The following is a 22,439-nucleotide window of genomic DNA, read 5'->3' as shown; positions in this document are numbered from 1 at the left end:
GGGAGTCGGTCAGCAGTCGCGGAAGATGTGCAATTTTTCCTAACATCTTGGCGTGGGATGTGAAATTACTCAAGGAGGCATAACATGCCTCCCCAAGACAGCACTTGTCTCCTATGCCACTCATTTAGTTTTTCGCGATAAATTCCAACAAGTGGAGTTTCGGCTCATAATAAAAAAAACTGACTCTTCTTGCAACGGATACAATCAATCTCTCCCCATCGACTTTTCCCTGGTTACCCCCTCCCCAAAAACTAGTACCCAGAAATTAATTTCTGAATATGAAGGCATCTTTCAACATATTAAACCAGACAAATGTCAAGTGCGTTTTCGGGTCAATGTTTAATATGAAAATTAGTTAAGATTACGCATGTACAGTATGTTACAGAAAGATTAGAAAACAAAGCATTTCACATTGTAACATAGTTTGCATAATACATCGTACTGTATCTGTTGACACTTTTACAACATGCACACACTTTGCGATGCCGTATCATAAATACACTGAGCTCGTGGGGGCAATGTCTGAATGTTACGGCTGCGGCTGGAAATAACACATGCGCCTATAGAAGCCACTGTCTAATGGCTACACCACTTCCCATAGACGCGTGTGATACTACTAGCCGCAGCAGGTTGATTAAGACACGGCCTAGGCATGGACAAAGGCTACATTGTTGACACTCTTTGATTTAATACAAAGACAGGGTGCCTTCCTAGGGTGAAAAAGTCACGAGCTTAAGACTAAACCACGGAAAATGCCCTACTGATTTGAATAGACCAGCTCTTTCCCCAACTTGGTTTTGTCAGTATCAAAAACGTAAGACTACATCTCAATTCATCAAAGTCCCCGTGATTTAAGAACGAAAAACAACACAATACCATGAAGAAAATTCTGTTTCAAAGGAACAGATTGGGCCAAAGTACAAGACAAATTTAAGCACATTTTACAGATCCAAAGACAAATTAATATGAAAGCAAGAGAGTACAAAACGCAGTTTTTAAAAAATGGAAATTGGATAATTATTGTTTACCGTCTCTGACTTCATGGCACCCGCAAAATTGCCCTGGATTTACTGGCCAAATCCATCCAATGGTTTCAACCAATTCTCTGCCTTATCTAATACAATCAAATTGTTGTTTTTATCCCTTTCAACAAGAAACATTGTTTAAATTGGTACTGTTTCACACACCCTGTACAACTGCTCTGGTAATGCTAAATTACACGTTTCAATTTATACATTTTTTAACGTAAGTATAAATGTGACAATTCTTACCAAATGTTGACCATTCTGCTGTTACAAGGAATGCAGTTGTTACGACCATTAAGGCAAGTAGCCATACTTTCCCTTGCAAGACATGCATGTTAGAATTAGTTTTTACCGAAGACTACCAAGTACATGTTAGTTAAACCGTTAACCCAGATTATAGCCTAGCTGTTTAATCCTAGTTAACCCTGTTCACCACGTGTTAAAGCAGATAGCGTCATGCTCACTGAAAGAAAGTACACAAATTGATAACCTGATAAATAAAAAAAATTACACATTAAAAACAGCACTTACCAATTTGATAGCATATTAACATAGTCTGGACACTTGATTTTGGAAATGCAATAAGAGAATTCATGCTTCCTCTCATGAAATAGTTTGTCTAGGTTCAAGTCTGACTTTAAACTTTTTCCCGTTATATTGCTACATACGTGACCAGTGAATAACTATATACAGTCGTTATCAATTAAAACAACTCTTTCTGGTATATGAGACAATGTCCTTCCTGCAAGGAGAGCTTACATTTGTAAATTAATTACTATTCTTAACACTGTTGGACTTGAATCAAGTTCCCTTAACTGAGACTGGGTAACCGGAAGAGTGACCTGTTTGTCAATTTCCAAATGTTACAAAGTTAAGCATGGGTCTCACGAATCCTGCACATGTACATTACTGGCCAGATCGTGTATTGGCCAAATGGAGAAAATGTTGAAGCCAGAATCAACTGTTGCGTAAAGGTTAAAGCAGAACCACATGATAAGGATGTTGTCCTCCAATCAAAAGCACATTCAATAAGTTATGTCACAAGATGAACTTAAAATTTCTCACTTTCTTGCACTCCAGCATTTTGTCATCTTTAAACACCTGCCAAACACACATAATAATTCAAAGCATGTACATGTGTAGTTACTTTAAAAATGAATACATATGCCTATTAAATATTCAAAGCAGATACGCAGATCAATTAGCATACTGGGCCATCCAACTGTACAGGTATAAAGTACCAAAAGTTCGTCAGAAACCAGAAATGGGACTTTCTTTGGATTAATATCGATGTGTGCACTTCATTCGGATAGGCACATACATGTAAACACATTTTCCAATACATAAGATGCAGTCTGGAAACTAGTGATACAGCTAGTGTTCAAGTTTTGAGAGGAAATGCAAATAAAAAATTGGCAAGTTGCCACAGATGAAACTTAACATTGATTTTTGCTTCAAAAGCTGCAAATTCAACCTGGCAAGACTGCTTTGCATAGTACAAAGAAAGAAAAAAATTAATTATAGCCATCAGTACCAGATTTTGTTAAACTACCGAACTGTACAATATTGGAACTTTGTGAGATGGCCAAAATAGCTTATGTTGATTTACACAGTAAAAGCTTTTCAAAGTTGCTTTAGGTTGCAGCCATCTTTGTAATGTACCCTGAAGGCACACTATGTTACAGCAACAATTTTTACAACTGGTACCAGCCTACATGTATATAATAACTAACACACCTCACCTTTTTAAGATTTGTCTGTAAAGAAAATATGGAAGATGTCAGAAATGAAATCAAGTCTTTCATTTTACAATCATAAATCACATTTACCAGCCTCGTCTCATCATATAACAGACTAAATGAGGTACGATAAGAGTATTAATTGAAAATTCTTGATTTCGTGTTAATCGCCATCTGAACTGCGATTGTTTCAATTACTGCTCACCCACTTTCTTCATTTTGGTCCTCGTAGAACTCTACACATCTGCAAGATTTACTCTAAGTTATTGCCACCACAATCAGATGTCAAAACATTTATAGATGTACATGTTCACAAGCTACCCCCAACACCAACCACAATGTTTTCCTGAAATGGAACAGGATTATCCAAATCTTTGCTACTTGGAAAAACAGCTAAGTGCCACTTGTTGACTTTCAACAAGTTAAACAAAATGAGCATGAGTTCAGCAGAGTACAAAACGACTCACACTCCACCCCACTCCACACTTGATATTTCTCAGGGCCTCCTCAAGTAGTACCAAAATATCAGAATGAAAATGAAATTCAAGGGCAAAAACTAAGATGTCCTCAAATAACAGCTCGCATTTGATGTGTATAATGATGAATTCAGTATCACCAATTCGCAATGTTGAGTGTTCGATTACCTACTTGCTTCAAAGAGACATCTTCAGAACTTAAAAGTTAACATTAAGTGTACATTCTAATCCCTGTTTATCAATTACTGAAGCACCAAATGAACGATGTGAAAGTGGAAGCCATCATTAATCATGTGCACAAAATTCTATGTGCAAAAAAGTGAAACATACCGATTCCTTCAAACATTCCAAACCTCGCTTTGTCTCTGTCTACTGCTTCATCTTGAGTTCAGAAATCAGTCTCAAGCATCACTTTGAAAATACTCCAAAACTTTGATCTCAGATGACACAGTCTAATACTTCTGTTGCAGCAAATGATACTGCACTGAGCCTGTGGGTCTCAAATCGGCAGACCAATGATTGTAACACAGCCAAGATTTGGAAACAATGTTTGGAAGAGCCAAATCATAAGCTGATGCTGCTCTCCGGAGACTGGCCGATGATTGCCGAGGCTATTCCGAGATCCCAGTTTGCTTCCTCCAGAGCCTGACGGCAAGTGCCATCATCCATCAGGAAGGTCCGAGTCAGGTAGCGAATTTTTAGGATTTTGATGGTCAGCGGAACATTCCAGAGGTTATCTCGCAGGACTTGAGTGCACTCCTCTAGAGAGATCTACATTTGTGAATCAAAATTGAGAATTAAATCATCTAAAATTCAGTGATATGACACTGGATTATAATTTCACTAACATTTTTAAACAAGTGAAATATTGATCTGGTTGAGAAATACAGCCATCCCAAAACCTATGACAAAGAGACAGTTTCCAGATATGCCTTCAGGATGAACTGAAATGTTTGATGCGTGCTCTACAGTAAAGTGAATGGTTTCCAACTGGCTTGAAGCAAAGATTACTTCATTGTACAAAATTTAGGTACCATGCAAACTTGCAATTTAACCAAACATTCATAAGTATCTCTTTTCATTCAATATCAAGTAAACTAACGAACAAAATGAAACGATATTGAAAACCTGCTCAGTTAACTTTAAAGAATGGTACATTCACTGTCAAATCGCAAAAATCTAGTGATTGTGGTGTCTCTACCATGCTCTTACCATATCAGGAAGTTCTTTTCGGACGGATTGGATGTCCAAGGCCTTCTGAGGTCCTCCATCAGGCGGCTTGGCATCCACCCCTTCAGTCTTCTCTGACCCCACCCCCTTTCCTGATCCGCACCCTGCTAAATTACTCTGCCTTCGCCTGGTGTTGGTCATGTCAATGTAGTCCTCTGAGGAGCATGCCGGTAGAGGCCGTGGGATGTGGTAGTTGTTGATGACTGACGGGGGCGGAGGATCTTTAGGGATCGGGGGGTGGACCATCGGTGCCTGGATTCTTTGTGACAGAAAGTTGTTTTGCGGGCGAGGGAAGATGTAGTTACTGGAGCCCACAGAAACTGCAGCCGATAATAAAGTTTCAAACCAAGAAATATCTGGCATAATTTTGTTGTGAAAGTGAATAACAAGTGTCTGATTTTGAAATTAGTCAAAATTTAACAGTTGCTTGAACACACAAGGCCAGAATGGCAAAACAGGTGCACCATTTCTTTACTGAATGTACATGTATGAAAGACAAATGCTGCGCTAGGGGTCATGTATAATTTGCAAGAAGTAAAATTGAAATACGTAGAATCTTACCTGGAGGTGATCTGTAAGTGCGGGCCAGAACATCTGTCAAGCTCTCTACCTCCTTGAGTCCAGGCTCTTCCTCTGGAATATCATCAGAACTTCTTGATTTCCTCTCCAAGCGATCCAGGCTCCTTGTACCTTGTCTCTCGTCGATCTCCTTGAGGGTTTCTGATCGGCTGGTGGAAGCAAGTGTGCCGCGGCGTTCTCTCAACTGCTGGGAGCTGGGGATCCTGCTGGACCAAGTGAAAGAATGGGCACTGCGACTGCGCGTCAGGGAACTGCTCCGGTTGTCATCTTTGAGAGCTGGCAGGGGCGGGAGTTCCCGCTCTGCCAGTGGTATGTTCTGCTGCACTGGCACACCCACACTGACCTGCTCCACTTCACTTAAGAACACTGAGTCTCTCTGGGGGTTCATGATCTCGTATTCTGTTTCGCGGACGAGCTCCTTTGGTTTTGAGGGTTTGCATTGGGACACTGGGATTGGAGGAGCTGGTGGGAGTCTGCTTGGCAGATCGCTTAGATCATCATTGTTAAACCTACAAACAACATAGTCCCGAGAATCATCATCATCGTCATCATCATCGTAACTGTCTTCATCACTCTGTGATGCAAGTGTATTGAGGGTTGACTCTTGTTGGATTATCCGACGGATGTCTTCAGGTGAAGCCCTTACAAGGTCCTCCATTCCATCGGCAGTACCCCTCCCTGAGTCCACCGATTGGCTAGTCAGTAAAGGAGGTCTCAAGGGCGTTTGAGCTTGAAGAAAAGGGTTTGTGGAATGTTGGTTGGGGATGATGACGTCTATGGTGTGGCCACGAGTCATTGGGTTTCTGACACCTTGGGCACCAAAATTCAAAGCTCCATTGATTTGTCGCTGGGTCGGTGGTGGCATGTAGCGTTCGTCTGCTTCTCCATCACTATCATTGCCTGCATTTGGGGCGTTGGAAGGGCTTGGTAGGGGGACTGGTCTTGGAGCGAAATCAGCAAGGTCCACTCTTTCCACTTCACTGTTGGCTCGAGACGTCGCTTGGTCCGAGGCGAAACCAGGGGACCTTGCCGGCATGCTCTGGCGATATTGAGGGTGCGAGGAAGAGGAGGGTACTCGTGGTGGTGGTAGGGGTCGGGGGAACTTGGCTGTGTTTCTGTTAGTCTGGTAGACGAGAAGACATGGAGAGACAAAAACAAGACACGCAATGTGACAGGATTAGCCAGGTCATGCTACGATTGAGGTTACCAAGAGGACACTGAGCGTCAGCATTCACATACTTCCATCTTACTTTGTCAAAAGAGAAGTTTTATTCCCTTTTTTCCCTTCATTTCTTCAAAGCAACTTTTTTTCCATACCTGTACGTATTTCTTTTATATTTTACAATCTGACCAGTGAGCTGAAGCTATTGACTTCTGTTCAATGACAGAAAACAAACCTCTACCCCTGGCTATATAAACAAGGTGTGGCAAACTTCATGCATGGTAAGTGCATCACTACCGTGTCTGTAACGTGGGACTGCTACGTCGGTGGCCTCTGCCAACAGAAGCCTAACCCTTCTGATGGCTTGCCTAAAATACATGCATGTGAAAATGTAATACAGTGTAATCATGAAAAGGCTCTACGACACTGAGATTCCCAAGAAAAAAAATCAAGGTGCATTCTTTGATGTGAAAATCCGTGACAAATAACAAGCAGGGCATCGTGCATACATGTACATGCATTACCGAAATGAGACGACAAAAAGCGACGTGAAAATATTTCCACCATTTCACTAACACAGAAATATATGAATGCTAACGTCTCTTTAAAAGAGTTGTGAATACATCAAAATTATCCTCATTGAAATAAGTAAAAACTGTAAGTGGCATTGTGAGTTTTCCAGTGATTCCATAACATTAAAAGTGTTCTCTTTAAGCAAGAAAGTTTAAATAACAGATCAGATCATAAAATAAGTACGTAAAAGGAATACACAGAAACGTAAAACAACAGAAGGTTGAAATTAAAGGAATGTGATTTCAGGAAATACAGAAAAGAAAATTGAACAGGATGAAAACAATCATGCAATCATGAGGCATAAATCAGCATAAATTTGCAAATGCTTTTCCAGCAGCATTTCCGTTTACAACTCTAAAAACATGCAACAGAAGACTTCAAACCAAACTGTTTCAATAAATAGAACTTGTTTAAAGTCCGCGCACAAGAAATGGAAGGAATTAATACTACTGGAAAGTTAATAAACAGTAACAAATAAATTGTGAGAGTAATAAACCAAACACTACACAGACATCATTTTTGAACAATCTAGAAACTGAGGATACATTTTGTCCAAGTATACATGTATGTATGTATGTATGTATTGCATCAGCAGCCATCTTAGGGTCCATGAATGTATCTGAATCAGCTCCCTGTTGGCTACTGCTTTAGATTACAAATACATGTACTCCGTAGGTACAATGGACACTGACGTGCAACAGTAAGAATCCATAGCCATAGGCAAAAGTACATTTAAGATACATTACCATGACAAGGTTAACAGATTGGTCACCCAACCAACAAGGCAAACCAAATAACATTTTTACACAGCACTTAGGGTGCTAAACTAAGATGGCTGCCTGTGGAAACATTTACTCATAAACAGCACACAGAGAAAACTGCAACTGAGAACAAACCACGGATATTAACTCTGACTTCTGAACTGGTTCAAATGTTAAACACTACCAGTTTTCTCTGCTTACTTTAACAGATTAGTACAAAACAATTAAGAAACGTACACGTGATAATTGACAATGAGGGTACAAAGTAAGGGTTGAAATCATAGATGTATTATCTCATCATTCTATTAACAAAATTAAAACAGTATCACAGAATTAGAAATTTATTAAAGTTTCAGGGAAACATAATTTACACATTCAAGTTGACATTCAAAATGTGACAGATATTCATAAAACCAAATCATGTGGATGGTGTCACAGTCAACAGTGTTATTAAAAATATATAATGAAGAAAGGAAAGGAGGTTGGCAGTGAACATGGTCAACGAGCCATTCAAGTGAGTTGCCCCACATTAATAAGGTCAAACAGTCAATGAGGGTTGAGAGGGATGGGTTTGTACACATGTTGAGGGGCCACCACAAAATGAGGAAGAATATATAATGAATGACAAACCGTTCCACACAGAATGGCCCACATGGATTGGCATGGGTCAGATGCCAAACAGCCAATTGGAAGAGAGGGAGTAGAAAATTGAATGTGCAGATTCAGGGGCCATCCAGACGCAGGCATTATCAGTTCAAAAGGAATGCGACGAGATAGGGGGACGAAAGAGGAGAAATGGGGAGATAAAGTCAGAGATGCATCGAATCAAATGCAGAGAATTAAATGCAAACTTGCAAACACCAATAAATTAATCAAACTCAAACTACCGTACTCCCTCTTTGCACGCTGCCGCCGTAGGCACGCAGAGCCTCAATCTGGTAGCTTTACACAATAAACATAGCCGGTTCAGTGATTCTCGTGTATGTTGTGCAAGTTTGCACCTGCTGCGCATCCATGCAAGTGGGCAAAGCGATTCTGATGAACAAGCTGCAATTCCAGGGCTCTGCATGCCTATGGCAGCGGCATACAAAGAGTGAATAGTCACTTATGGATATCTGAGGTACACATGTTTCTGAGCGTTATCTAGGAGTTATAAGCTATTTGTACATGTACTTGCATGTTTTCTACACAAAATCTATTCAGCATGCACAGGCTGTAATGGCTACACCCTCAATCCCTGGGGGTATATGGGTAATTCCAGAAGTTAGGAGTCCAGTTTTTTCTTTCATGTCCCTGTCACATCTGACATATTTTTTAAGTTCACAACACATTTTTTAATTTCCAAGAGTGATGAATTAATGCAAATTACCTGCCAAACAAACAGTAATAATTTGAAATCGATTCCAGTGATATTTCCTTGTCAAATAACAAAGGTCAGATGTACAAATGTAACAAGGACACAAAAATGTCACACTTTTGGACCCCTGATTTATGGAATTACCCATATCCATTAATGTGAGTGTAATTTTACAATGCTGCTAAGAAGGCACAAAAGATTTCTCCAAAAGCCGTACAAGCCAGCGATCTGCGATACAAATTGGGACCGCCTAAGTAACATGCTTTGACTCACATGCCCCCCCAAAAATACACTGACTTGAAATGCTGATGGTGCTCTGATTAAAACCTACTGAACAATTTATAAACCACTCAAGTCAACAAAATAGAAATCGAACCAGTACCAATATATAATGTGCCTTTTGAAAAAAAACCTTCACAATGTGGGCAACAATAATAATTATATTTTACAAGAGTGAAACCATGATGAAAGAACCAAGATACAGTGCCGAAATGCAACACAAAACTGCCAGTCATAAACCATATTTTTTTGCTCAAAATAAAATAACCCCAAGAGCTTCCCAACTAAATAATTTTTCCCAAACTCAATACAAAATTATAATGTGCATTCATGATGCCGCATTACATACAGAGCAAAATGCATAAAGACGAGTTGAAGGGAGTATGCACATGAACGTCAAGCTTTTAGCTTTTAGAACACAACCATAAACTTTTCATTAACTTGTCCCATTTTTATGGGTTTCCATTTGTTCACTTTTTGTTTTTACAAGTCAAAAACATGAATTACACACTCCCCCAAAGTAAAACAAACTGCTACAATTAACGCCTCTAGTTGGCCATGTCGTATCACAAACCTTTCCTTCCATTTCTGCTTAATTTGATAATTTGTTTCCCATAGATTTATCTGAAAGAAACGTGTTTTTGAGGCAACTGGAAAAGGAAGTTCATTTACAGAGTTCAATAGCAACTCTACTATTTTAAATAGGTTTTTTGGGTTAATTTTCATTTAAAAAAAATCTCAAGTAACGTTTCAGCATTACAGTCATTTCAGGAAAACACCATCAACGAACTATCTACACGTATACCAGTTTCGTCTGAGATCGACATGGACCCTAGGGCCTATTTCTAGAGGGCCTATTTCCACTTGATAAAGATTTATCGCATTCCTTACAACCATCTACCATCACTGATACTTCATTTAAAAACACAGGGATAACAAAAATTCCTCCAAAGAACAGTAAGCCAACAAGATCTGGACTCAAGACGCTGACTTAGATGTATCTTTATTTCCAATGGTTCCTTTGGGTATGTCAATTCCCCAAGTATCAATGATGCTGAGAATGCTGATTGAATGCAATAAACCTCTAGCCAACGACAGTGTATTAACCATGCCCTTCGACCTTGGTCTGAGCTCTCACCTGGTCTTCAGGTAGATCTGGAAGTGGGCGGGCCAAGGATACACCGAAGCCAACACCACTCTCACCCCCAACAAACTTGCCGGCCGTCTCTTCAGAGGAACTGTCCCCTTCAACGGTTCGCATTGAGATGTCAGCCGAGTGGTGCTTGACGAAGCTGGGTTCATTGTCCGAATCGCTAACATCGCTTGAGCCCCGACGCTTGATACGAGCTTCACCAACGGACCGTCGCACTCGCCTTGGCATATTTTTCTCTAAGCTCTGCAGAGTTTTTGGACTCAGTTTCACATCGATGGAAGACTGACTGTCGGGACTACCAAAGACTTTACTGTCCCCCTCTGGGGAATAGTTATTGTTCAACCCTTTTGGAGAATGGGTTATCCCAGTGGGACTGTGTAACACTATGTTAGCAGTGGATTTTACCACACTAGGCTGGGGAGGTTTCTGGGAGCGGGGACCACGAGGGGGAACCTTAGGAGGTGGAGGCTTTTTAGGGCTGGGGCTTTGGGGTGCTTGCCTGGGGGGTGGTGACGGGGCATCAAACCTGCTACGTAAGGCTTTCACACCAATATTAACCTCCATTTTGTCACCTGTGACCTCCACACCTTCATCCAACGGATCCCCTGGACCAAACTGTAGCTCTCTGGAATCTCTGTCAGAGGTGCTGTTTTGCCAACCGTCCTTGTTGCTTCCATCTGAACTATCCACAGAACTCATCCTTTCCAAGACACCCACATGCCTTCTAGAGGGACTAGCTGTCGGACTGCTACTTGCATCCAAAAATGGATTTGTGGATTTTCCTGGGGAGCCTACTGCCCTAGGAGGCGAAGAAACTGCTGGGCTCGCTCTGGGTGGCAGTGTGGGGGATCCACTGATCCTCCCTCCAATCAACTTTGCATAGACTTCTTCGGCTCTGGCTGTGGCAGTTGTTTCTTTAAGACTGCGACTCCGACCAAACTGACCCCTCCTCTTGGCAAGGTCTTCCACAGCTGGACCGGAGCTGGTGACCCGCATGCTCTTGCTCCGGCCAACCTCTTTGGCAGGAGGATATTGACTGACAAAGTTGGGTTTTGTCGGCATGGGATGGAGAATATCCTCAGGATCCGCCGATGTAGCATCAGACAGTTCCTCATACTCATTTGGGCTTGAGAAGTCCCCAGATGATACCTTCTGACTCAAACTCAAGGACGGCGGACTACATGTCCTCTCTGAGGACGACGAAGATGAGGTTGACATTGATGACACAAATGGCTGCCGCGACGACACCCCATCCAAAGCCGGCGAATTGGGACTAGACTTGGCCAAACTGCTGATGTCTATGTAATCATTCTCTGCCTTGGAAGGCGGCGACGTAGACAACCTCACAAAGTTCATCTCATCCTTTTTATCCTGCACACTGTTGGCCCTATTCAGGTTAACCCTCAGCCTGACTTCTGACCCTTCGCTTCTCCCGCAGCTATCGTCTGGTGAGTCCCTATCCCCACCTGTTGCGCCTTCACCTGTGGCCACAGCAGCTGGTGAGGTACCAGTTGATGCTGGTACCCGTCTGTACGTCTTGGCTGGATTGGATGGCGAATCCTTTATGATCATGTTGTGCAACGGAGTCATACTCTCTTCCCCTGACCCATCGGTGCCCACAGCACCACCTGCTGCAGCTTTCTTCTTAGACGAGGACCTCAGGACAGACACAACACCCCCTCGGGACATTTTCCCGCCCTCGGATCCGGAAGAGCTGGATAAATGGAGAGACCCAGGGCGAGGGGTATTACCTGTTGTGGACGAGGATGACAAGGAGCCACTGTCGCTGTTGGTGCCACCCACTTCCCAGTTCTTGTTTTTATCCTCCTTCGGCACTCTTTGCGTCATTTTGCCATCTTGGATTTCCACTGTGTGTCTCCGATCGTCCCATTCACACATGAACTCATCCAGCAGTGATCCCATCTCCAAATTCTGAAAAATACCCGACATTTAGTAATAACCATAATAATCTGCAATTTGAAAAGGAAACAGGGCATGTTTTTCATGTTTTTCTAAGGGAGTTCAGGGGAGTAAATTTACTGGTGCACAATGCCTTCCTATTCTGCAGGAGTCAGGTATGAACTGTATGAATGTATACCAGTTCACTTTCATCTTGGTCTGCTGGGGCGTGTTTTGGCAACCCCTAACCAGAAACTTGTTTGTGACGTCAAAGCAATAACCAAGAACATGTTGGGAGGGGGAAGAAATGGTTACATCATCTTACAGCGGCTCAGTGGGTTTATTCAAAAAATATCTTAAAATACATCTTTTTATGAAATAGTTTAATAAATTTTTTATGGTTAGCATTTCTGCAGAAACGTGGGTGTTATCCGACGACCACGTTAACACCCTTGCCGTTGTTAGGTGTTGCTCCGGCGCCACTGAAATTGCTTTTAGCACCTGTGGATGCGGGGAGCGACGCCGGTGGTGTTGGGGCGACACATTTTGGGTGCGGTCTTCTGGTGGCACCGGGAAGTGTTGTTTTTGGCACCACAGTTTCGCATGTATCTTTGTATTATTTTAATTGTAATTTTATTCTTAACATATTAATATCGGTTTTAGTTTTATTGTCTTATATTGTAAACGCCTTAGAGCCTTTTTGGATTAGGGTGCTTTGTAAGTACATGTATGGTGTAATAATAATAATAAAAATAATTACAGAGGCTAGCACAAGGAAGCAGATGACACTGTTGATGAAAATCTTTTTCACTCAGTATTCAGCATATTTCTCACTAGTGGTGCTCTCTCTTTTCCAGAAGAAAGTACCGGCATCTCTTTGATTCTCTGCTTGTAACAACAATTTTTAAAAGCCAAATTCACTTATTTGAGGGGCGACAAACACTATCTGTTTATTTTCCACCGTTTTGACCTGGCACCAAACCAACTCCAACCTTCGGTTCTCGTTCAGTCGGAACAATGATGTCACGGAGGCATAAGCTAGTCGAGAGAATGCTTAACCAATGACCAAAGCTGAAACATGTTCATGGTTCAAGTCGCCAAAACACACCCCTGTTTGTTGGATGAATTAACACTGCCAACAATACACAGCAAAGAGTTTCGTTATTTGAAACCAGCCACTGACAAGGCAGCTCTATATAAGAGTCGCCCCACACCAAACATCACTTCAACTTCCTAAGAATTCATTCATTGACAAAGAGGGCTTCAATTTTTTAAGAGTCCTCTGCATAACCTAAACAATAGCATGGAGGACTTCATTTCTTTTTCCTTTCCGGCCTTTAATTTTACAGATTAAAATTGTAGCCTTTGGGAATCACAAAGTGAACCGACCAATAATATCAACTTTCAAGCAGATTTTTTATCATTACTAAATGGTGTAAAGTAACGTCAACATACACGTAGCTGCACTGAAAGAGAGCTATAAAATATTTCACATCCAAAGAATTTCCTGTTGGATCTGCTATATGTCTCATTTTGAAAATAACTTTCCTTTCATCTTCATGGATGTAATTACGAATTGTTTTTGTTTTCCATGCGACACAGTCACTCAAAAGCTTCCCCAGAGTGACTAAGCAACGTCTTCAGGTTTTTGATAGCACGTCTTTTCAAACGAAAAAAAGAGCCTGAAATGGAATGAATTACTGTAACCAAATACTCAACCCGATTTCCAGGATTGAATGTAAGAACTATGCGTAGCTAAATGAAGTGTAACCGTACACCATGGGAAAATAATTTCACAAAGGCCGTGCAAGTTTCACGTTCACAGTGAAATTGGCAAAAATTACAGTTTTACAGTTACACCAGGTTACCGACCGATTTTGAGTTTAGTTGTTTTGTGAGGGGGCTAGGAAATCAAATTTGTTAGCTCAGAAAAAAAGGTTTTGGAAGTACTGAACAAAAATGCATTGCTCGCAAGCATACTTACCAAGGAGAGCTGGATCCGACCAAGGCAGCACAGCAAATGATGAGCGACAGGGAGAGAGAGAAAGAGAAAGAAACAAAATACAGAACGAAACAAAAATAAGTTTGCAGAGGGGCCAGAGGAAGCACCAAATATGGTTGTGGTTAGTGAGGTTTGGAAAAACAAAACCGTGCAACGAGGAACTCTGACCTGCTATCGAGGGGGGAAAGAGAAACAATGTGATAAATCTGTTTTAACGTTTACATGTGCTGGCTTTCACTTTTTTTTGATTGGTATGTGGTGATGCCGTATTATTTTGCTTTCATTTTCTCAGAAATAAAAACAATTGGTACAATATATTTGACCTGAAACAAACAGTATCTACAAATATGTTAACATTTCTGCAGAACATTATAAAAACAAAACTGAATTGATGGGCATTTTGCAAAACTATTTCGCAGAATAGAAAAGTAAAAAAAGTTCTCTTTCATATTTTGAATAAATGTACATTTTCTTTGTAAGTAACAACAAAAGGTAATTCTGATTTAATGTTACGGTTATTGTAAAGGTAATTGTGTCACTTGACAAAACAAATGGCCAAAGCAATTTTAAGATGGATGTCATGTCCATGCAACTCACAGAAAAGGAGTCTGGGGACGGCGGTCTCTCCATTTCGGCACTGAAGGAAGCGGTGGCCCCAGCTTCTATTGTGGCCCCAGCTTCCATTGTGGTCTCCGTCAGAGGGGAGATCTTGGGCTCCTCAGCGATCCTGGAATTGGCAGCTGCGGAGGCCAACACCTCCCTCTCCTTGGGTAAGACGGCCGGCAGCTCGCTGAGATCAGAGTCCAGCTCGTCCTGGTCGGCATGCAGCGGAGCCCCCGCACTGGCCAGTTCGGGCGTGCTGCTGGTCAGCTCACCGTTGGCCTTGAGGAGGGAGGACCGGGGTGGCAGGGACTGCACCGAGTGGCTCGGGGGCAAGGTGGCCGAGGAGCTGGCTCCGACGGGGACCTTCTGATCCGGGGGGTTAGTGCGGTAGGGGGAACGAGGTGGGGAACGGGTGGTGGAGGCTGAAGATGCCGATGAGACAGACGATGAACTACTCCAGGGCTGGCGGATCTTACTCTCCGAAGGTAGAGTCCGACTGCAAAATGAAAAACAAAAGCAGTAGTTGATTTCACCTGCATGAACACATCTTTGATGTCTCCTTCAGCAAAGACCAACTACCAGTAAATTTGTCATAACACAACTACAGAAATGTACACTTGGGGCTGGCAGTAATTTACTTCATGGGAGAGAATCTCCAGAGAATGGATTTGCTGCTGCATGCAAAAGTGAAAACTGAAGTACATACTGCATTTTCAATGCAATAAATACACCTGCCTTAATTAACTGATACTGAGCAATGTATTTCAGTTTCAGCGCCTATTCTTTGTGTGCAGTGAGCACTTCCAAGTACTGTCCGGTTGGCCAAGATTTCTTTACACATGTGCCTTGTCAACTGAAAGCTTTCACTTTCTACGATCACTGAGGTCAGAGTTTTGAACTCTGTTAAAGGTGCTGGTTCAAAGTTTGAGGCCCTGCCGTTGTCTGCCTATTTATGACTAATGAATATGAAGAACCATGCATGTCATGAATAATAATAATATCAAGCTAGCTGTGCAAGCAGACGCTGTCTACTACAAACTGACAAAGGGGCTGAAGGGGCTTACTAGTCTCCGCCGAATGTTGCGTCTCCCTGCACTGTGCCGTCTGGCCCCACATGGAATATATGCCGGGCCCCCATGGGCGTCCCAATGGCATCCGTTGTCAGCCGACTGCAAAAACAGGACAAAAATCAGAAGATTGGGTCACACAGGCGTCACAGGATCCGCTGGGTAATTTTTGTCTGGCATGATTACTGTACACTTTGAGACAAAATGGAAGTGTTTCCGAGACCACCTGTAAATGATTGTAGAGGAACTTATTGGAGTAAATGTGCTCAAGCATCACATTTTTTCTTCTGTGTTAGTCAAGTTGTACTCAACATAATCTCAATGTTGGAGCCCTCCTAAGTTCTTATTTCTCATTTCTTAAACCTCGGCATCATGCTTGTCTTTGGTTTTACCTGATTATTAAGTCCCTGATTTTAAAGACTCAGATTTTACAAATTTACAGACTACTGAGTTGTTAAAACAAAATAGTTCAATCCGCCCTGAACTGCAGTGCGCCCTCACCGGCAAAAGAAAGACAGGCTGGTACAAAGTTTTCCAACTGGGTTCTTGCACACATTCGGCATGCATGCGAAGAACATACATTCCAGAATAAATTCATAGTGCGTGCTCAGCGTACTCTGTGTCGAATGCACATAAACTTGTGTGCCTATGCTGTGAGTTCATGCCAAAGGACTGTCAATTTCATGTCAAAACACGCCCTCTTGTGTCCCCGCTCGGAGTGGATATATTGCTTGCATATAACCTTTTCCAACTGTGTTGATAAAAGCTCACAAGACAACTGTTGGTCATTATGTAAATTTGGGGTCCAGAGTGTGACATTTTCTGTCCCTGTTACCTCTGACATGTATACCATTTGACAAGTTTGACAAGGGATGTATCACTGAAATTGATTTTTACTTATTTTTATTTGTTTAGCAGGTAGTTTATGCTGGTTATTCAGTCTTGGAAATGAAACAGTGAGTTCTAAACATTAACAATCAAATGCCAGACGTAACCGGGACGGGAAAAAAACGGACCCCAACCTTTTCCAGTTCACAACCCTTTAATTTTGTCTCTTTTTTCTTCACCACGAACTGCATTAACACAATCCTCAATAAAAAAATTTGCTCAAATGTGAGCCCTTGGCCTCATGTGCCCTATGTGAATAAGAACTTTCTTTTTAAATCTGCTCTTCATTACAAACAAGATTACATATCTGTTAATATTGCATGATCAGACAATAAAATCAATGAAGGAAAAACAGCTGGCAAAAACTCAAGCAATATGAATGTGAGGCAAACAGTAGTCCATTTCCAGTCTGTGTGATTCATTTGACACTGTGCAGTATCCAGCTTTACAGCTAGCACTTAAAGGTAAATTACTGTTCGCTGTTTCAATAACACACCTGGGTTTTTATCAAAAGAGATGGATACAAAAAATCAGAGTTGCAGATGAGGATTTTTTCTGGGTCCGGCATGTAAATGTATTACGGGGACAAGACAAGACAGGAAAGCCTATAAATGAAAGGTATTGTCCTGGTACCAAGGCTTCTTATAATAGGTAGGTGGGCTTGTCGAGCAAGTACCATCTTCTACATATGTACATGTACTGGGAATTATGGGAAAGGACTCAACCAAAGCATTAGAACTGACAGTGAACGTTTGATCTCAGCAAGCAAAACGATATCACAGATGAGTGTTACAATGAATTGTTTGAACGATCGCCAAGTTCGATGCTTTCTGATATTTACCCATTTTCCAAATTCTGTGAATTTTGTACAGTGTCAGAAAACAAGTGCCTGTTCACTTCCTTGTTACACAGGTCAGACAGACACACCAAATCTTTGACTGTTTCATGTCTGCATTATACAGGAGTGTGTTTTTTGTTTCATGATTATTCACGCAAGTTCTGCTGAGGACCTTCAGTGATGTAAAAATGTTGGGGAAAATGTTGTTTTTTGGGATGCTTCACCTTATTTTGAGCGTGAAGTTGTTTTGGGTCTTTTTTTGCCGCTGAAAACAGTTACGGAGTTGTCCACCTTCAAAAGTCACAGACAACAGCCGTTTACTGAAGCATTTATACCACGAGACACCACTTGAAATTAAATGAAATCCCAGCCACAAAATTAGACCACATCACACTGGCTCTGAAAAATAAACCTGGCCATGTGAAAAAAAAATTAAAAATCAGCAAGGACAGATTTTAATACCAGATGACTGTGACGCCCGACAGGTGTCATCCTGTCAGTGTGATTCCCTGACTACGCATTCTTCTCAGTCACAGATTATGACTTTGACATCAACCACTATAAATGTAACCATTTCTACAAGTAACTAATACATTTCTAACAACCTCTAAGGTACGTGTCATCCTACATGCATGTACTTGTGAATCTGGCTTTTCAGAAATTCACCTGTGCGGGCCTCCAGACCAGAACATGCATCTTGTGACCGGGAAATCACTTAGTTTCTCATGTTACCGTACGCTGACATATACGTACCCATGCCAACTAGTGAGCAGAGGCCAGATGAGCCAAAGGCATGCAACCACACCAGAGAATGAGCATGAAAAGAGCAAACATGGATGGGAATGAATTAATACTACCAGAGAGATACGTTAAAGAAAACGGAACTGAGGACTTTTCATTCAACCAGCAGTCAATACTGTCGTACTATTGCATATAAGCAAAACAGTCCAAGTGACACCTTAATAACATCACACTGTCCCCCCAGAGTTCCATGAGATGCCCTTGGTTTAGCTACCCTCAAAGTTGACACTTTTCCGGAAAAGCTTTTTGAAGTGAATAATTCGCTCTGCATTTCGTTTCAAACCTAGTCTGCTGAGAAATAACAGCGATGTACCAGTAGATGTAAATGTCCCTAAGAGGGGATTTTCTTAAAAGTCCATTTTAGTCATCTGACAATTCTGCATTTTAATGGATTTCAACCATGGTCAGGTCATCGTTCCTTCTCAAACCTTGCTTTCAGATGACTAAATTGCTCATTGTTAATCAATGCACTTCAGAAGAAAAGTACAAAAATATTTAGAATTTGTTCAAAAAACTCTCAAGTTCTCCTGCCACACAGTTGACGCGCAGCTGACCACCTGAATCCACACACAACACAAATGTAAACGGTGTTAATCCCAACAGTCCCAAATCCTCCAATTACAATATGATTTTACATACACCCTTGGAGGTTAGGTTAATTCAAAAAAACGTCTTTTTCGCAATTAACTAACCACGGCCGAAATCATGAAACTCAATCTCTCCAATAAGTGGTTTTGCAAACAAAAAGTTCATCAATTGCAAAGCATGAGCAGTTTTTTTTTTCAATGGATGCAAAACTTGCTTGAAAGCATCAAAGCTGAAATGTGCCCAGCCATGTTTTAAATCAGCCATTTCAATCTTTGTTAAATGAGAAAATCAAGCAACCTAAGATCTCCACTTTGAGGAGCGCAAAATGTTTACCTTTTCCTTGCGTCTCTCTTGTCCGATCGGAACCCGCTCTTCCATCGGCGTAACCTACTCCCTCCAGCAGTACTGGTGCTGCCCAAGAGGGTTGTGTTGCATCGCAGGAAGGTTCCTATCTTACCACTGGCGAGGATACCGGTCCAGATCCCGGAATTTTCACTGATACAGAGGGAGTAAGAGACATCAACAGAACAAAATTTAGTTTTACAATGACTGGAGTTTACAACTGCAACAGTGGAATTTTCGTTTTTTTGGAGAAATGCCATATCTTTATCTTACTTTGCATCCAAGACAGTGATGATGTCATCTGCTCGGTATGCTAGCTCGCCATCTTTGGTAGGTTTGTAGTGTGTGATGGCTCGGACTTGAACCGGCTTGGCCTGAGGAAACACAATTTACCAGTAAAACGTTTGCAACGCTATACCTGAATGAAGGCCATTTCAAGCAAATGTGAGATGAAAAGCAATCCGGCATCACAAAGTACACTCATGGCCAAATCTGCAGCCGTCAGGGGTGTGACTGGCCACTTGAAACTAAAGCTGAAAACAGCTTGTAAACAGCTGAAATGTAAGAAGTTCCCATGTGTCTGTACGGACCAGGTGTACAAAAAAGCTGAGATTGAGGGTTAACATCTAAACAAAAAAGCTGCACTCGGCTAAAAAGCTGAATTCTCACACCCTGAGCCATGGAAATGTTTTCAAGTTTTGCAGGCCCATAGCACAAATGTGTCACTAAATAACAAATCTATGTGTCGCTTCTGTGCCCAATACAAGCTGGCCTCAAAAAGTATGAGATCAAATGTCACTGTGGCAAACTGCAAGTGTACAGTATGGAATCATCCACAGAATCAAAAGGAAGCCAAGAGCTCTTTCAAAAAACTTTCTTTCGCTGACTTCATGCCGTAAGAGCAGTTCTTACCTTGGGCAGTTCTTCGCAAATCTCGGCAAAGCTTGGCCTTTTCTCAGGCTCATGTTTCCAGCACTTCAGAAGGATGTCATAGATCTTGACGGGACAGGCATCGGGTCTTTCCAGACGTTGTAATGCTGGCTTGTCTATTGCTTTTAAAATCTATTTCAAAAGCAAATAATTATTGTTGGCATAACAAGTTCATTTCTGAGTAATCCTCAATATGTACCAATGTGAATGAAAGTTGCTGTATAGTGTTAATACTTTTTTTTTAATCTTTAGTACTCTGCATTTCAACTTCACACAAATTGGAATGCTGACGTAGATTTAACATTGGCCATGAACACTCTCTCTGCGATGTTTTACACCTCTGTGGACTTCAAGTTGGCAAAATATTCATGAATGACTCACAGAGAAGTATTTACTTAGCAATTCATGACACGGTAAGAAGTGTGTTCCTTATAGTTATAAATGCTGTCTGTCTGTGAATTTTCAGACTCTTGTGTCGCGACTTTTTTTGCCTCTCTACCTCTTCTCCGGTGTACGTGGCCCACGGTTGGCGCCCGTACGTAAACATCTCCCACATCGTCACGCCAAAACTCCAGACATCGCTGGCCTTTGTGAAGGTCAGCTTAGTTAGCGCTTCCACTGGCATCCTGTGAGAAACCAGTCAAAAGTGTGAGAGAGGCAGGATGATATCTCGGCTAAATTTCCTGGACTGACTAAGCAGAAACACTGCTCAGGCCACGTCCGAATCACTTGGCTGCTGCTTAAAATTACACCCGACTCTATGGGAACTAGCTGAGGTCAGGACTATAGACTCATGCCTCATTTCAGGTCACATCCAAGTAATTCAGACATGGCCTGCATATATGACAAGCAAACAAAAACCGGAATTTTGACCAGTAACCTGTTTTTTTCTGACCTAATATTTTGTGTCAAGCACAGAGTTTTCACAGATATCTGAAAACCAAATTCCACAACCTTTCCAAGACTTTCAAGAATTCAAAATACCGGTATGACAATTTCCATGACATTTAATCCCATTTTGCCAAGAAACGTTGTTGGGTACCATGAAATGGAAGATTTTCATAGCCACTCCTACAGATTGTCAAGGATAGCCAGAAAATGTATCATTTTTCCTTTAACACATTAAAAGAGGCCCATCTAATATAACCCGTGCATGATCTTTGATTTCCTTGATTTTTTCCTCTAACAGGATTTCAGAACACTGTGTTTTTCCAGTTAGGCATGACTTTTCTACGGCATTCCTGGGCATCTTTTTTCCCGGATTTTTTTCCGGATTTTCCGTGACCGTGGGTCCCACAGCTTAGCAGATGAAAATTTTCCCAGGGGCCAAGCTTCTGCCTCAGTACCTCAGTTTTGTTTTTTCTATCTTTTTTTTTTGGGGGGGGGGAGGGAGCATGGTTACATGTGTAAGTTTGATCAATGACCAATTAGTCCACCACTGGTTGAGTTTGCCCCCCCCCCCGCAACAAGGACAGAAGGGTACCACCAAAAATTTACAAGAGGCTGATAACTGATCAATGACTGAACGTGGCCTGGGTAACATCAGGAAAACCTTGTTCCGAAACAGCACACACGAGCAAGCAAGTGGGCGAGTGAAAACACAGTCAAACAATGCGCCATTCATTTATGACTCACTGTAGTGAATGGAGTCACGGTGAACATAAAAGAAAATTCTAAATACATGTACAACATCACTCAGATAGCCTTGCACGCAGCATCAGACTACACAAGCTTGAAACCGCTAAACAAATAAACACTAACAATGTTCACAACTTCACATGTTAACCACTCTTAGAAGTGAGGTTGACCACGATCAAACAAACAAATTTGAGGTACACTGAATTCTACTAATGTTTTTGACCTTGCAATCTCCATTTTACGTGGAAAATGTAGATTCCTCATCATGACATCCAGCCATACACTTTTGAATTACTGCTTTCCCAAATTTTGCTCCCCTCAATTCAGCTAAGACTGCTATTTCAAAATAACTGACCAAAAACTCTGACAATGGTTCTCGATCTCACCAAGCTAGTGGCAGCTTCAGGTTGGGTCTCATCTCGCTGCGGTAGTTCTCCCCAAGGATCAACCTCCGAGACAGCCCAAAGTCACTGATCTTGACTTTCTTAGTACCCTGAAAGATCAATCCA

General features: G+C 41.6%; 1 protein-coding gene across 5 annotated transcripts in view; it reads right to left on the bottom strand.

The window, feature by feature from the left end:
• Positions 1-320: 320 nt before the first annotated feature.
• LOC147796501 (uncharacterized) overlaps positions 321-22,439 on the bottom strand; it is a 45,145-nt gene continuing 23,026 nt past the window's right edge. For 3 of the 5 annotated variants that reach the window (XM_087147320.1, XM_087147318.1, XM_087147319.1), the window contains exons 6-16: positions 22,317-22,423; positions 20,792-20,918; positions 20,275-20,424; positions 19,636-19,736; positions 19,354-19,515; positions 15,903-16,007; positions 14,833-15,334; positions 10,320-12,266; positions 5,032-6,172; positions 4,453-4,790; positions 321-4,011 (exon numbers count right to left, since the gene is read on the bottom strand). In XM_087147320.1, coding sequence (XP_087003446.1) covers positions 3,805-4,011; positions 4,453-4,790; positions 5,032-6,172; positions 10,320-12,266; positions 14,833-15,334; positions 15,903-16,007; positions 19,354-19,515; positions 19,636-19,736; positions 20,275-20,424; positions 20,792-20,918; positions 22,317-22,423 — 4,887 coding nt within the window. In that variant the 3' untranslated portion in view covers positions 321-3,804. Of the gene's footprint in view, positions 4,012-4,452; positions 4,791-5,031; positions 6,173-10,319; positions 12,267-14,217; positions 14,227-14,832; positions 15,335-15,902; positions 16,008-19,353; positions 19,516-19,635; positions 19,737-20,274; positions 20,425-20,791; positions 20,919-22,316; positions 22,424-22,439 lie in introns of all 5 variants that reach the window. The other 2 variants (XM_087147321.1, XM_087147322.1) reach the window with 2 other exon arrangements.

Source organism: Acanthaster planci, linkage group LG16 (assembly GCF_054643075.1).
Source record: "Acanthaster planci isolate LZ-2023a linkage group LG16, COTS_SCS, whole genome shotgun sequence".
In the NCBI taxonomy this organism is placed as follows: Eukaryota; Metazoa; Echinodermata; class Asteroidea; order Valvatida; family Acanthasteridae; genus Acanthaster; species Acanthaster planci.
The sequence above is the reverse complement of the archived record's forward strand: the minus strand, read 5'-3'. Positions and strand labels throughout refer to the sequence as shown.